We start from the raw sequence: 15471 nt of genomic DNA on the forward strand, positions 1-15471 counted from the left end.
CATAAAACAAATCAAACTAAGACATTTAAAAAAAAATAAACTTTTAAAAAAGTGTGCTAGTACATTGTCAAAGAGTGCCTCAGTGACTTCAGTAATCCTGAATATTGTTTATTAGATTTTATAGTATTCTTTTAATGCAAGTAGACCTTCAGAATATCAGTTACAATGTGCCAAGAGCTATATTAAGCAAAATAACTACTATATTTCAGCAGTTTGCAATTAATTTTAATAAATAGAATGGGGAGTACCTCAGTCTCAGGCTTTTCAGATCATCTCGTGTAACATAGCAGCGAACATCCGTTAGTGTATAGTTTTCTGCCAAGAACTAAAAAGAACAAGGTCCTTGCTGAAAGTTTCATCAGAAATATCAATTTATTTTCTGTCACAATGTTTACCTCAGGCATTTTAAAACCCAAGTTTTGAATTTAGAGTGAATAAAGGATTCGACCAAACTCTGGTATCTGTATTGCTTGATACGTTTAATGTTATTGCTTGGTTTATATAAGTACCATATTTACACAAATCCAATCCACATGGGAGAAAAAGCCTTGTTTTGGATTTGAGTACTGGTCTGGGGCAGACAGCAGCTCAGCTCAGGCTTTGGTCCCAGACTCAGGTTTGAAGCTGAAGCTGAGCTGCCACCTGCCCTGGGCCAGAGCAGCCCATTTTGTAGGGGAGGGGACAGCCCCTGTGGCTGAGGAGTGCAGGGGAGACAGCAGGGTGGTGGGGGGAACCTGCAGCCTGCCTTTCTATGCCTGCATCTGCTAGGCTGACCATCCTGTTTTAAAACCCTTTGTCCCCCTCTGTTTCTGCATGAGGAACGGACTGCATAAAGTCCTGTTTTCAGTTAATTGGTAGAAATACATGCCAATCATTTGTCCTCACAATTCTATTAGCTGTGCCTAGAGGTAGGGTGGTGCACAGCCAGGAGGAGCAGGGCTCCAGCCAGAGAGGGAAGGAGGGAAGAGAGAGAAGAGCCATGGATGCAGTGCAGGTGCAGGCACAGCAAGAACAGAGGCACTGCTGTGTGCCTGAGCATCTTGACCCTGGGTAGGCCCGGGCCCTGCAGCTCAGCTGCCAGAGCCAGGCAGCTGATCTGCAAGCGCCCCGCCCCTTGCGCTGCCACAAGATAATGGTTTTGAGAGCAGGCAGTGAAGCGCTGCATTTGTATCTGCTGGAATGCCGGTGGGACTGGAAAGAGGCTCTTGTCACCGTCTTCGCACCCACAAAGCAGCCCGGTGAGTCTGAGGTGTCCTGCTGTATGGGGTGGCAAGGCTTTGAGCAGAGGGACCTCTGAGCTCCTGGGCCAGCTCACTAAGCCATTGTCTCTCCTCCGGGACAGGCAAGCCTTTCTGTCTCCTGGGGAAGAAAGGGTCCCACTGGCTGTACTGCCACAGGCATCCAATGCTCTGGGCAGATTTCCAGGCACCAAGTGTATAATAATTACTTTTTATTAATTTGGTACTCATGAACAAAATTGCTATTGTCTGCGTTCAATGTCATTAAAAGTGCAAAGTAAAAGAGAATTAATATTTTATTATAAAAGTCAGCAATAAGCCAAGGCCGGTAGTATTTTCCCCACTGTTTTGTGGTGGCCTTGCCCCTTGCTACTGATTGGCTAAGAGGCCTGGTGGCACCACCCCTCACTGCTGATTGGCCAAAATGGCAGATCCGCCCTTCACCACTGATTGGCCAAGGGGCAAGTGGTCCCACCCCTCACAAAGAGGATTTTCTGTATTCTGGGGATGCGTGGGTGGTCACCCTAAGGCTGTTACTCCACCTCCCTCCCCCCTTACCTCTGTTCCAGCTCTAGTTCCTCGAGCCCCAACCCGGCTGGACTGGGAGGTGCCACTGCTTTTCCCTGGCTGGGCTGGGGCCACTGCTGCTGCCAACTGCCCCAGAGAAGCAGAGCTGCAGCAGAAGGTAAGGGAGGGGTGGACAAGGAGCAGGGGGCAGGCCGCAGGGGGTAGGGGAGGCAGGCAGCAAGGGGACAAGCATGGGGCAGGGATCTGACCCCTGGCACCTCAACACTGCTTTCCCTGCCACAGCAGTACAGGGGATGAATTTAAGGTGACCTCCCCACCCCAAAATTAGATTCTATAAATGGGAAATTATAATAAATATATAATTTTGCATGTATAGAATCAAATTACTTGGGGGAGAGGGTTCTCTTAAAATTCAAGGAGGTATCTTGTGTTTAGGTAAATATGGTATATTTTGTCCACTTTATTTTTCATTTTTTAACACAATATAAAGTGCCTAATCTTTATACAGGATGTGGTTTATCTGCAGGGTACATTTACATTTTATAGTTACTCAGCTTTTCTGTTTTAACTGGCATTTTAATAGACTTCACTAATTTCTTCGTTATCTGAGACATTAATGAATCATCTCCAATGCTCTTTAGTAACCAGTATAAGAATAATTTCAGAGGGGAAACAGAAACAGAGAGGTTGACACTGTTGTTGTCAAAGGTGGCCCCTTCAGTTTCTGGGTACCTAACTTTAAGATACCTTGCAATGCAACTCTCACACATGTTAAGCATTCACATCTCACTGAAGCCAGCTGAAATCGTGAGATAACAGCACTTCTGATTCTAATTCTTCACTGCAAAGCAGGTATTAATTTTTGCAGCACGATTGCAGTCTCAATGTAAAATCACAGTGGAATCACAGCAGAGACCAAGCAAAGGTAATTTATTACCTCGAGGTTGAGGTCAAACTGTACTCTGAATCTGATGCTTAAGTTTAGCTGGAGGCCAGGGGCTGATGGCATTCAAAACAAGGTTGAAAAATGGTGAACTTAAGCAATGTTTTTCTTTCCTAGTGTGACAAATGCAATTGTGCCTTAGCTAGAGAGATGAATTACTACCCAAAGACTGTTTTTTATCATAATCTTTGTGTTCTTACCCTTTTCCCACCCTTACACATGATCACATCTCCTTCAAAAATTGTTAAAATAATTCCAGGGGGTTTTTTTTTCTAAGTCCTATGAAAGCTAACACATTGCTGCCACATCATAAACTGAATAGAAAATACAATTCCTACCCTGTTGATAGTGTCTTCATCTGCTCCATAAACTCTTAGCCAGTTTATAAGATCAGGGTCCTCAGACCCTGTGCCAGACAGATTAAGGTGAGCAACAGACAATCCAGGAATATCTAGATCAAAATTTTGAGAAAAGATTAGGTATTTCAAAAGTGTTTGGATTTTTGCTTTTTTTTTTTTTAAACCTCCAGAAATATTGTCTTCAGTGATCCCATTCTGTCTACAAAAATCTGTCCCATGCTACCCTAATTGCTAACACCACTCAGATCAAATCCTGCACCATTTATTTAGGCCTTTATCTACACACAATTCTTATCTCAATTTAACTTATTTTTCTACTAAAAAGTAGTTAAAAAGCAGTACAAGCCCTAGTGTACATGTTTTTAGCAAAAGAAGTCCTATAGCAAGACATCCGATTCCTTTTCCAGAAAAGATAAATAGACCAGTACACTATACCATCTATATTTCAGCATGACTGCGTCTGGGCTGGGTGGTTCTTCCGATTTAACTAAGCCATATAGCTAAAGCTGTGCAACTGGTGTGTGCAAACAATGCCTTAGACATGACCTATACTAATTTCAATAAAACTTTACCTAAGTAAGGCTGCAGGAGTAGGATCTGTGCCATTTTTATGATACTAATTTTTCAAGGGTTTCTATTTTGTTATAAAATGGATCCCATGGTAACATATGCAAGAACCACCACCTCTGCTAAAAATAAAAGATTTGTAATCTTACAGCTTGTTCGGTAGTGTCTCTCTCTCTTTCCTCCATCTCTCTCAAATATGGCCACTTTCCCACTAAGTCCTTTTCTCAGGCTTCCATTTTTCCTTTCCTCAATGCCCATTTGATGAACATATTGTTTTACGACTACATAGAAAGGGATTCTTCAGTCTTGTAGAATCAGCCAGTAACTTTACTGCTACACTCACTGCTCCTTTTCCAAGGAAAATGTATAACTTTATCAATTCATATGTTGCAGCCTCATATACAGGGTGAAATTCTGGCCTCATTGAAGCCAGGGACAAAACTCCCATTAAGTTCACAGGGCTAGGATTTCACCCACACTAGATAAATATCATGTACCTAATAAAAAATTAGAATTCTGGTTTGTCACCTCTAAGACCACCAAATTCTCTGTTCACCAAATAGCTGTTATTAGTGTGTTCCCAGTTTGTCTGAGGACCAGCCACTGACAACCTCAGTCTCTTCTTATATCAATTCCAGCATTTTCAGCTTTTGCCTGTAAGAGACTACGGGCAGCCCCTGCTTAACACTATTTTGCTTAGCATTATTTTGCTATAACGCTCATTTAAAATTGATACCCGATTTCACTTAGCACTCAGGGAGTTTCGTTATAATGCTCACGGTCATGGTCTTGGGTCATTAAAAACAACTGCATCGTCATCTTGGGTCGTCAGATACTTTTGGTTTTGCTTAACGCTCGTTTTTTCAGGAACCAATTAAGAATGCTAAGCAGCGGTTGCCTGTACACACAATTCTGCAACTTCATTTCACATAACAAGCTTTAAGGCATATTTATAAATTTTTAATACGACAATTAGAATAGTTTGTTAACTCAGTGAACATACATATATGCAGTGCAACTAAGTCAGTGAAATTTGGAAAAGAACACTTAAAATTAAAGAACTCAAGCAAGGTAAGAGCCCTGCGTACTCCCATAATGTATAACCCAAAGAAACAAATTTATCTCGATTGCATGTGGTCTTACTTCAAATCAGAGCCCCCTGTGAGAAGCATGGTAAAAAGCCTGTTCTGACACAGGGGCAGCAACATTTTAATCTCTTGATTCCTACATTCTTTGTATTTAGTTGCTGTATAAGCCAGTTCCTTTTGAAATCTCTACTCAGACAGTTACCTATTGGCTGTGACTTTAGCTTCAAGTTTTTGATCTCTTGATTCCTTTCTTCTATAGCTTGTTGTAAAAGGACTTGGAATTCTCTCTCCTTCTGAACTAACTCTTCCAGCAGCCTGCAGAGAAAAGGCAGCAGAGATTTTCTTAATTTAAGGTTGAGTTCAGAGGGAAGCCAATATCAAACTAGTTGCACTGGAAACTAGGATCACTATAGTGATATTTGAAATATCCATAACTAATTATGAAACTTAAGTGACAAAAGACTTTTCCACCCTTTGCTAGTACATTGGTTAAAAATTTATAATAGGAATGTAACTATAATACATAGCTCTTAAAGCTGCAGCATTTCAGTAAAACTAGCTTTCAACATTTATACTAAACAGAAGCTTCACAGTAACTTTCACTATAGCTTTCAAACTCAGATCGCTCCTAAAGAAAAAAATAAAACAGCCAGGAGGAAGTGATGTGGAGGGTCAAGGGTCAAAGCCAAGAGAGGACACCAGGCTTGCTGAGACTGAAACATAAACCTTTATAGGGCATACAACAAGGTATACCCAACTCCAAAAGGAGTCTGTGAAGAAAGTAATCATAGAGGCAGACACAGAAGGTCACGAAGTATAGTGGGAATATGGTGATGCCTATAATTTTGGAAGTGATGGCAAGTCTAGCCTGACTCCATTCCTGCACTCAGAGTGCAAAGCCTAGTATTGGGCCCTGAAGTGGGAAGATGAGGAACAAACTTTTTAAATCCTCTCCTAAAACCTAGAGGATTAGGACTTTAGGTTTAGGGTTTAGTTTAAAGAGGTCTTTAGTAGCTGACTTCATGACATTTGTGAGCACACATATTATGTTATAATATAACTAAGTGCTGAAAGTCAAATGGAGCTTCTGTATAATCTCTTTTCATATTGCAGCAAAAAGGAAAATAAAACTATTCAAAGGCAACAGAACTTAAATTGATAAAAAGAAATAATTCCATCGAAATGCAGAATTTAAATATGAAAATTATTGCCGCTATTTATTATTTCCATACTTTCTTGCACATAACACACCCTGTGTATAGTACACACCTTGATTTTCAAGGGGAGCCTGAAGGAAAAAAGAAAATTTTTGATTGAGGTAAGTAAGCTACAGCAGCTAGGGAGCTAAGCCTGCTGCCAGCCCCATGCACCAGGTGGGCCTGCAAACCAACTTGGCACATTGGATCCAGGACTGCATGCTGGGTCTGATCCTATGTACCAGTTGGAGAGCCAGATTTTGGGTCTGAACCAGGGTACCGAGTCTGGCCTCAGAAGCCACATGCAACATCCAACCCAATGTGCTGGCTCCAGAGCTGCATGCCAGCTGTGAACCTAGTAGGCAACCCTGGAGCTAGCACATGGTCCTGACTTGTAGCACCAGGTCTCACCAGGCACGCAGTCTTGGACTTGGCACACCGGGTTTGAACTGGCATGAGGCTCCAGAGCCAGTGTGTGGGGTTGGCCCTGCCATGACAGGTCAGGAGCTGTATGCTGGATCGAACTTGGACCCTTGCATCCAGCCGCAGACCAACCCCACATGCTGGCCTGATCTGGTGCAGACTGGGAAGGGGCTTCCTACAGGTCTGTAAATTTGGGGAGGGTGGGGCAAGGGAGTTGTGGTAGAACTGTTAATTGCCATGGCTCCCAGAGCTCCCACTGCCCAGTCTCCCACCCCCTGCCAAATTTCTGGAACTGTGGAAATTCCTTTTCCACACATATAATGCACACCCTAGTTTTCCCCAGCTGGCTTTAGGTGAAAAGATGTAGGTTATATGCAAGAAAATAAGGTACATCAGTGTGGCATACACTTATGTCTTACAGTAGCTAAGATGTAAAGAAATATACATTTTATGCTATCTTTACAACCAACCTCTGGTGCTTAGAGAAAATGTCCCCTCTGAATAAATTAGAGCATTATCATGATTTTACAACTCAAGTTGATACAGAACGATGGATAATATGGACCATTGTTCTTTTCTTATATGATGATTACTTTTCTACCTCCTCACTGTACATACAATTTATTCTTCACCCATTTTTCTGCATTGAAACATATATCGATGACCATTTAAGCAGTCAATTACTTTCTACCCTGAAAATGCCAGCTGCATGCTCCTTATGCTAACAAAGCTTAAAGTAATGCAATTATCCATGTTATTAAGATACATTTTCCCTGGAACTTATGACAGGTGGTATTTTGGTATCTAATTCTGACCAAAGGTTGTTGTTTCCACATAAAAGAAGAGAAAATATGGTGTTCAAGGCTCATTAAAAAAATTAAAAGCACAAAACTGTTAGAATTGAATAGATCATTTACCTCCTCGTAGAGTGAAGGGATTAAAGCTTTATATATACAACATATTTGCTTATGCTGCCACTCCTCATAAACCTGGGCAATAAAGTTTGACTGGCTACAATGGCTCTATTATTTCTTTACTGACTAAACGTTTGGGTGGGGGTGAATACTGTGCCAGCAACTTCAAAGTATATTGTTTTTTGCATTTCTCAAAATGTCCATTTAGGGAAAGCTGATTACTTTAAGTTGTAATAAATACTCAAACTCTATTTATGCTCCAAGAAAATAGTGCAGAACTGTTCTCCCAACCTGTAATTGAGCCAAATTACACTGAGTTTTTTTTATGCATTTGGAAAGCATAATCATCTAACATTTTAATTTAAGTACAAGAACTAAGAATAATCCAGCACAATAATATATAAACAACTATAAATATGTAGGCATATTTTGCAAGTAATCTAGAAATCTGTATATTGGATCCTACTTATTTTTTAAACATGAAAGCCTTTCTGGTCTCCATCTTTCTCTGACAGACCAAATATATTTTATAACAATTCAGCTGTAGGGCTTGATTTTGTATTGATGCTGTAGTGAGTTCTGCATGCAGAACAAGAACAATGACCAGACCAGGCACAGTTCAGTTGTGCAGTGCAGCTGTTTAATAGCTTGGATTTTTTCTCTGGGACTAACAATAGAAAAGAATAGTAAGTTCTGTGTCTATGAAAACAAAATGTATAGTCCCTTAACCATGAAGCAGAAAGGCAGAAACAGCAGGACTTTGGCAACTGGATTGATACAGTAAGTTTAAAAAAAGGGAGCACACCTGAAAACATTCATTCATTTTTCATGTATTATATGGCAGTAACTAAGAGTAATATAAATTTTATGGGTTTAACGCACGTAAAGTCATAAATGACTTGTTATAGTCAATTATGTAAGCCATAAAAGGTATTCTGGGATATCTGAATACTTTAATATCCTGAAGTAACTTTTTGAGAATGAAATAAATGCAATGACCATTATAAATACTCTGGTCCTTGGAAGTTAAACTTACCTATTTGTTTCTAATTTTAGCCGCCCTAATTGCACATTCAGTGATCTATGAGCAGCCTGGGAATCATGGGATACTGTTGAACTGAGTGTGCTCACACCTGAGGTAGCTATGGCATCTTCCATGCCAATGCAAGGCCGTTGAATAGTTTGACTGTGTGGACGTTCATCATGATCTTCATCCACTTCTATGTCATCCTGATCTGCAGTATCACTTTCAGAGGCAAGACTAAAATGTGGCCTTAGTTCTATTAGAAAAACAATATTTATTATTAATACTCCACAATAATAAAGTCTTAATTGTAGATCATCCCACAGCTTTAAGCCATACTTGAAGCATCTGTAGAAAAAGATTAAAATTGTTTTTCCAAAGGCTTTAAGAGCTCAAAAACTTCTTCAATGGCCTAGTACATTTTGAATATCATTTGGCTTATGCTATTCACTTCTAGGTTTCCAGCCAGTAAAAATTTGCTGTAAAAAGGATCCAGATTTTTCCCCCCACAAACAAAGCAGAACTCCTTTGAGATGCTCCATAGAGCTACATAAAGCAAACAGTTAAGGAGCAATGTTTGTTCAAAGCCTGCAATACACCTAACGCGTATTTATTTAGGATAGTGATTCCCAAACTTTTTGGGCTGGTACACCATTGTCAACCAGCAAACTTTCTGAACGACTACCACATACCTGATCATCAACTGTTTAATTAAAAACACTATGAATGTCTGCTGCGCCTGATGTAAATGTGTGAAGTAGGTCCTGCAGAGGGGAGCAGGGGTGCAGGAGACAGAGAGTGAGTGGGGTGCCAGAACGTAGGCACAGGCATGGAGGGCCAGCTGGCAGGGGGGCACATGGCTGGGGACAGGCATAGGTATGCGAAGGCAAGGAGCAAGGGGCAGGGGCTAGCCTCTCACCCCTCACTGCTGCTTTCCCAGCCACAGCCATGTGTGAGGACAAATTGAAGATGGTCTTCCACTAATTAGGTACTATACATAGAAAATTATACCAAATTTATGAATTTTTCATGTATCAAATCTAATTATTGGGGGGTCATCTTAAATTCAAAGTTATCTTGGATTTGAATAAATACAGTAGCTGTAGCAATTGTGCATAGTAGATTGACTTGTACAGGAGTTTTTTGCCACATGTTGGGCAGCCCAAAGCCTGTTCCTTGTAATGCTTTGGAGCTTGAGGGTTGCCAAGTTCTTTTGAGCCCCCTTTATCACTCAAGAATGGGTGCTAAGCACCTGGAAAATCTGGTCCTAGAAATAGACAAGTATCCAATTATTAGTCATCATGTTGTAACATCCTGCTTTACATATCCCAGAAAGATGCACTCCAAAACACCTTGGGCAGCTGACCTGCAAATATTTGATTTGTGACTTAGCTAACGAATGCATCAAAAACACAGTAGAAGGTCAGGACAGGTTTCAAAAGCTTTAGCTATGATCATGATGATCATAGCTATGAAACATTTAAGAGATCAGATATTAAATGTTTGCTGACCAAAAAGTAACTCACCTGGGACCAAAATAGTAATAGCAGTCTGCACAGCTTTTCGAATTATGTTGTCTAATGCAAACATCCAGTGTGGTTTAATGTTGTGATTTCGGAGAACTTTATTGACCTGTAACAGAGAATTCAGTTCAGAAATCTTACCTCTGCATCCTAAAACTGCATAAAATGGTCCTCTGATATTAAGCATTAAAGTTCAGCTAGCCTACATGAAAAACAAGGTTTTCTTTGTTATTGCCTTTTTCATCTTAGTTTTTGGCCCAATCTACCTGTTCTGAGCTGGTGGTGGTAGTTCAAGAAAACATAACTTCTTATGTCTACTGGCAAGGTTCTCCCCTTCTTTGTACATCCTGTGGTGCTGCCTTCAAAACTTTTATCTCAACTAGACACATAGAAAGGTTTATGGACTCTTTGGGCACATCCACGCAAGCACATATGTGCACTTTGACTGCAAAAGGCACCCCATGCATGTGATATGTTTCTCTGCACTGCATATTTGCAGCACAGAGCCAAATGGGAAAAAACAAGTGAGGCAATACACGTGGCAGCAGCACACACTACCCAAAACCAGACCCTGGCCAGAGCCACATTTCGGTGCCAGCCAGGCTCCACACTCCCGGATCACAGCTGCTGCAGCCCCAGGAGGCCCCCAGGACTCCAGGTAAGGCTGCTGGGACCAGCTCAGGTGCTGGTCCCAGCCTCCCCTACCTGACCTGAGGCAATTTGCCTGGCATCAGTGCACACATGCAGGGGCACTCCCCAGGGATAAGTAGGAGCAGCACAACTATGTGCCACTGATATTTGTACCTGGGAAAATGCATGTGCATACCTGTCTGGGCATGCTCTTTGAGGAAGAAAGCAAGGATGCAGCTAAGTGGGTGGATAATTCTAAACTTTGCAATAACCAAAGTAAGTTAAGATATCAGCCAACAGATTTCACAAATGACAACTCTGACCAAGCCAGAAGGGTGGAAAGGAAGCCCACCAATAGCAAAACACAAAAGAACAAACAAATCCAGTAACATTTTTTGGAAAGATAAATATTTATAAGCTTATTTTAATAAACATCCACAAAGGACTTACAGAACAAACTTCTTGGTGGGGACTAACAAAGGTAGAACATTAACCTCTCTGCTTAGTTTTCATTATGAGAGAATTTTGTGGAAGCAGGGTCAGTTTAATTTTCTCACATGAATGCTGCCCTTCTTTCTATATAAAATAACTAATATTATACAGATGATGTCATCTTTTGAGAATGTGTGGAATTTTAAATGAAAACGTTTTCTATCACTTTCCAAATGCAGCCACAGTAACATGTTAATGTAGAAAGCAGATGAATGTATACTTTCTTATTTTTTGAAATGGCCACTAGATGGCATTTTGTTACACTAAAAGACATTTGTGAGCAAGGTAAATGCAAGCTATCAAAATATGCTCTGCTGGTAAATAAGCCTAGGCTCAGTCAGGAAAGATGCTGAGCACCTCTTGACAGGCATAGTGATTCAAGAAAGGTGTTGAGGTTGGCTCAGTTTACCACAATATGCAGCCCTTCCAGACCTGAGCATAAAGTTCAAAGTGTTCACAAAGGTGTTCATAGCTTATTTCAGTCCTAAAACACACAAATGTCCAGGGTACCGCAACTAAGCTATTTAGAATACAAAACAATTTTTTCTTCTCAGCTGCTCTGATGAGGATATACCGAGTATGAGACCTTGTTACCTACGAGGCAAAAGGAGATCATTTTCCTCATTCTAAACAACATCCTGATTTCAGGCGTACTGATGTTTTTTCAGGAGTACTGAGACGTAGATATAAGCTGTTTTTTTCTGTTGTAGAATTCTGCTACAGCTTCATACTTCTGATGAGAGCTGTTTTGGAAATGCCAATCAACGGAGACCAAACAAAGTGTTCAAAACATCTTGGGTTCAATTAACTTCCATGGAATCAAAGGATTGTAATTTTAATGGAATTTTCCCCAAATGTCTGGGGGACTCCTCCAGGGGCAGGGACTTGGAAAAGGATGGGTTCTGACATGTTGGGAGAGTTCATGGGCAAGACGGACAAGGGGTGGAGGGAATGTGAGGTCGACGAGAGACCTGGTTCCTGAAAGTCCAGGCAAAGGCTCTTAGGGCCCACTCTTCCAAGGCAGCCTGTGCAGGAGGCCTGCCTGGTAGACCACTGTAGCTGTTCAGCAAAATTTGTGTTTTTTTCCCCAATGTTGCTATTAACAGCAGCTGCAAAACTGAGAAGAATGCAGCAGCCCCAGGTGTTCCCTTTTGGGAGGGTAGATGCAGAAATGGCTCCTGCCCCTCATTGGCTGACCACACTACCACCATTGGCACAGCAGCAGCTGGAGCTGCCAAGTGTGTTATGGTTGCTCTTGGCATGAAGGTGCCCTGTTACACCTCTGGAGAGTCTCAGAGGCAGATGACACAGCTCCATGTGCCAGATCAGGCCAGTCTGCAGGTATGATCTGCCCAAGACTGACTCCATGCCACTCATCTGGCTCCTGGTTCCAGTTGGGTTGTGCACCACTGCGCTAGTCTTCATCTGCTCCCAGATGCTCCCAGGGTTAAATACTCTGGAAGTCATACGCTGGACAACCTTCATTTGTTTTCATTTCATTTTGACCTCACAGATCCAACCAGGGCATAATGATACAAAACAAAGTCAAACTTTTCCCAGTGTATTATTATTTTTAACCTGACATCATATAAGACAATTTTAGCCCATTAAAATGGAGGTTAGTAAGCAAAGAATGCAACTCATTTAATTGTTCATCTCTGAATGGACCTTGTTTCAGTATCCTGTTTATTGCTGTGGATAACTGCAAGTTTACATTAGTTGCTGACACAGCTTGGGGTGATGTTTTGAAAAATAATACAATCTATTTTTTTGGTTTTCCTATTTCACTTATAAACAAACTGAAACAGACATACTTGGCAGAATTTCCGTATTGACTACTGAATGTTAAAACAGGACTACTATGACAATATTGTGAGCTAAATGGGCTTCATTTTTGTGCATTTTGCTAAGCTAAGCAAGTCCAAGAAACCGTATCCATTTAGCATAATTATTTAACTCAGTTTTGAATTTATTTGCAACAAAAACCACAAAGGTGAGAGATTTTTAGGTGTTTCCATTTGAGGATTATGGTGTAATGTTTACATAACTATGTTTCTTTCCTACTGTTTCTTATTGAAAATGAATAACTGTAGGGTGGGGGAAATACATTTAAAAATAGATGCTATGGGCAAAGTACACTTACTGCCAAAAAGATCACATAGCAGCCAAGCCAGGAGATGGCTATGGGCTGAAGGCTCTGATTTTCAGAAGCCTGAGTGGTTCTCATTTTATGAAGCAAATGAGATCAGTGAAGTTCCATTTGCTTATGCCAGGCTTTAATTTAATCTTTTTACTGGAGACTTTGTATAGCTAAGCATATGAAAGTGCCTACTTACAGCATCTTGAAAACCAAACAGCACCAGCTGGACCTGGCTAATGCCATGGCTGTCAAAGTCTAACTCCAGTTTCAGTTTTGAAAGAGTTGTTGCAATGATTTTGCGATCAGTTGACCTTACAAATTCTCTGAGGCTAGCAACAAGGGTTGCAATGTGCTCCCACTTCAGCTTGGGTTCCTCAGCTCCCTAGTAGAAAAACAAAAAGGAAGAAAAAGTTAGCGAACATGTACCTCTTTAATTTTATATCTAATGATTTTCAATGAGTTACAGGTGCAAAATAAATAATCCTTGCTCTCAACATTCTGGAAACTTTACCGCTTAGTGTACCTACAGCTCATGCACACAGACCCAAGTTAGCTGTAAAATAGCTAGCTTGGCACTGCTACAAATGGGCTAACCAACTGACAGTCTGTCCTTGCCTGTACTAAAATCCATGTTGCCACAACTGTGGTGCTAAAACACCCCAAGCTAGCTAGTTTAAAGGTAGTTTGAGTCCACTTATGAAAACTGCACACACTAAGACTACACCTTTAATAACCAAAAGTATAAGTGCTACAGTGGCCTGATACCTTTGGAGCAAGTAATATGTTCCAGTATAAAATATATGGGAAATAAATACCCCCATGCCCATTAAGCATAAAAGGTCTAGAGAATGACCTACGCAGTGGATCACTAGAAGGTAAATCCGTAGTTTAGCATTTAAAGTACGGGTTAGAGCAAAGGACTGGTACGGAGGTCTCTGTAAGAGGTGAATTTCCTCTTTAGTCCTTAACTTAAGCAGAAGATTGACCCCAATATGAAGGTTTTCCACTATCTACTATAAGGCAATATTTAGTAAAAGTAATTGGAAGTAGTGACAGAAGATTTTTCATTTGCTTTCTTAATTTTTGTTATGTCAGGTGAAATTACAGTTAAATTTGAGAGAATAAACATCATGATTGCTTCTTTCTTTTTATATTTGCTCTTCAGTGTTGTTGCATTAGAGCTAGTCAAAACCAGGATTCATAAATTTTAGGGTTGGAAGGGACTTCAGTGGGCCATCTAATCCAACCCCCTGCTCCTGGCAGGCAAGAAAAGGGTCACCAAACCTGGGACCATGTGATCCCAGACAGGTGCTTGTCCAGTCTCCTCCTAAAACCCCCCCCAAGGATGGGGCAAGCACCACCTCCCTTGGAAGCCCATTCCAGATCCTGGGAACCCTGACCGTGAAGAACTTTTTTCTAATGTCCAGTCTAAACCTACTCTCCAATAGTTTATGGCCACTGTTCCTTGTTATTCCAGGGGGTGCCCTGGTAAGCAGATCATCACCTACTTCATGTTGCTCCCCCCTTATGAATTTGTAGCTGCCACAAGGTCCCCTCTCAGCCTTCTCTTGGAGAGGCTGAAGAGGTTTAGGTCCCTTAGTCTTCCTCGTAGGGCCTTCCCTGCAGGCCTCTAATCAGACGAGTGGCTCTTCTTTGGACCCTCTCCAGATCGTCTGCATCCCGCTTGATCTGCGGCATCCAGAACCGGACACAGTACTCCAGCTGTGACCTGACCAGTGTCGCATAGAGGAGAATCACCTCCCTGAACCTGTTTGTGAAGCACCTATGGATGCACGACAAGGTGTGATTGGCTGTGCCGACCACTTCGTCACATTGGCGACTCATGTTTATCTTGGAGTCAACAGTGACTCCAAGATCTCTTTCTGCCTCGGTGGTGCTGGGAAGGTCGCCCCCCAGCCTATTGGTATAATGGCAGTTTTTTCTCCCGAGATGTAGCACCTGCACTTATCCCTATTGAATTGCATCCTGTTGCTCTCTGCCCATTTCCCCAACCTGTCGAGGTCAGCCTGGATCTGGCTCCTCATCTCCAGGGTGTTAGCTTCACCCCATATTTTTTTTTGTCATCCGCGAATTCGGACAGGGTGCTTCCCACCCCCTTGTCCAGATCACCGATTAAGATGTTGAATAGCACCAGCCCCAGAACTGAGCCCCGAAGGACTCCACTGCATACATCTTTCCAGGTTGACACTGACCCATCCACTACCACCCTCTGCATCATGCTGGATGTTCCTCAACCAAAAATGCATTGAGGCCATTTGAGTTCTTTCTGCATTGGAATAAAATCAAACCCTACTTCCAAATCTGAATGGAAGAAATAGACCGGTCTCAGAATAGCTAACAGCCCCCCTGGTTTTGACATTTTTTGGGACAGGAGAGAACCCTCCT

The 15471-nt window shown here is 41.6% G+C and overlaps 1 protein-coding gene across 2 annotated transcripts in view; it reads right to left on the reverse strand.

Annotated features, from left to right (window-relative positions):
- Positions 1 to 15471, reverse strand: part of MAP3K5 (mitogen-activated protein kinase kinase kinase 5) — a 152228-nt gene that overhangs the window by 851 nt on the left and 135906 nt on the right. For both annotated transcript variants that reach the window (XM_090040084.1, XM_090040075.1), the window contains 6 exons: positions 13262 to 13447; positions 9807 to 9912; positions 8293 to 8536; positions 4926 to 5038; positions 3048 to 3160; positions 249 to 325 (listed from right to left, as the gene is read on the reverse strand). In XM_090040084.1, the coding sequence (XP_089896210.1) occupies positions 249 to 325; positions 3048 to 3160; positions 4926 to 5038; positions 8293 to 8536; positions 9807 to 9912; positions 13262 to 13447 (839 nt within the window). The remainder of the gene's footprint in view (positions 1 to 248; positions 326 to 3047; positions 3161 to 4925; positions 5039 to 8292; positions 8537 to 9806; positions 9913 to 13261; positions 13448 to 15471) is intronic.

Source organism: Crocodylus siamensis, chromosome 1, assembly GCF_052110815.1.
Source record: "Crocodylus siamensis isolate JL-2025a chromosome 1, ASM5211081v1, whole genome shotgun sequence".
Taxonomy (NCBI): Eukaryota; Metazoa; Chordata; order Crocodylia; family Crocodylidae; genus Crocodylus; species Crocodylus siamensis.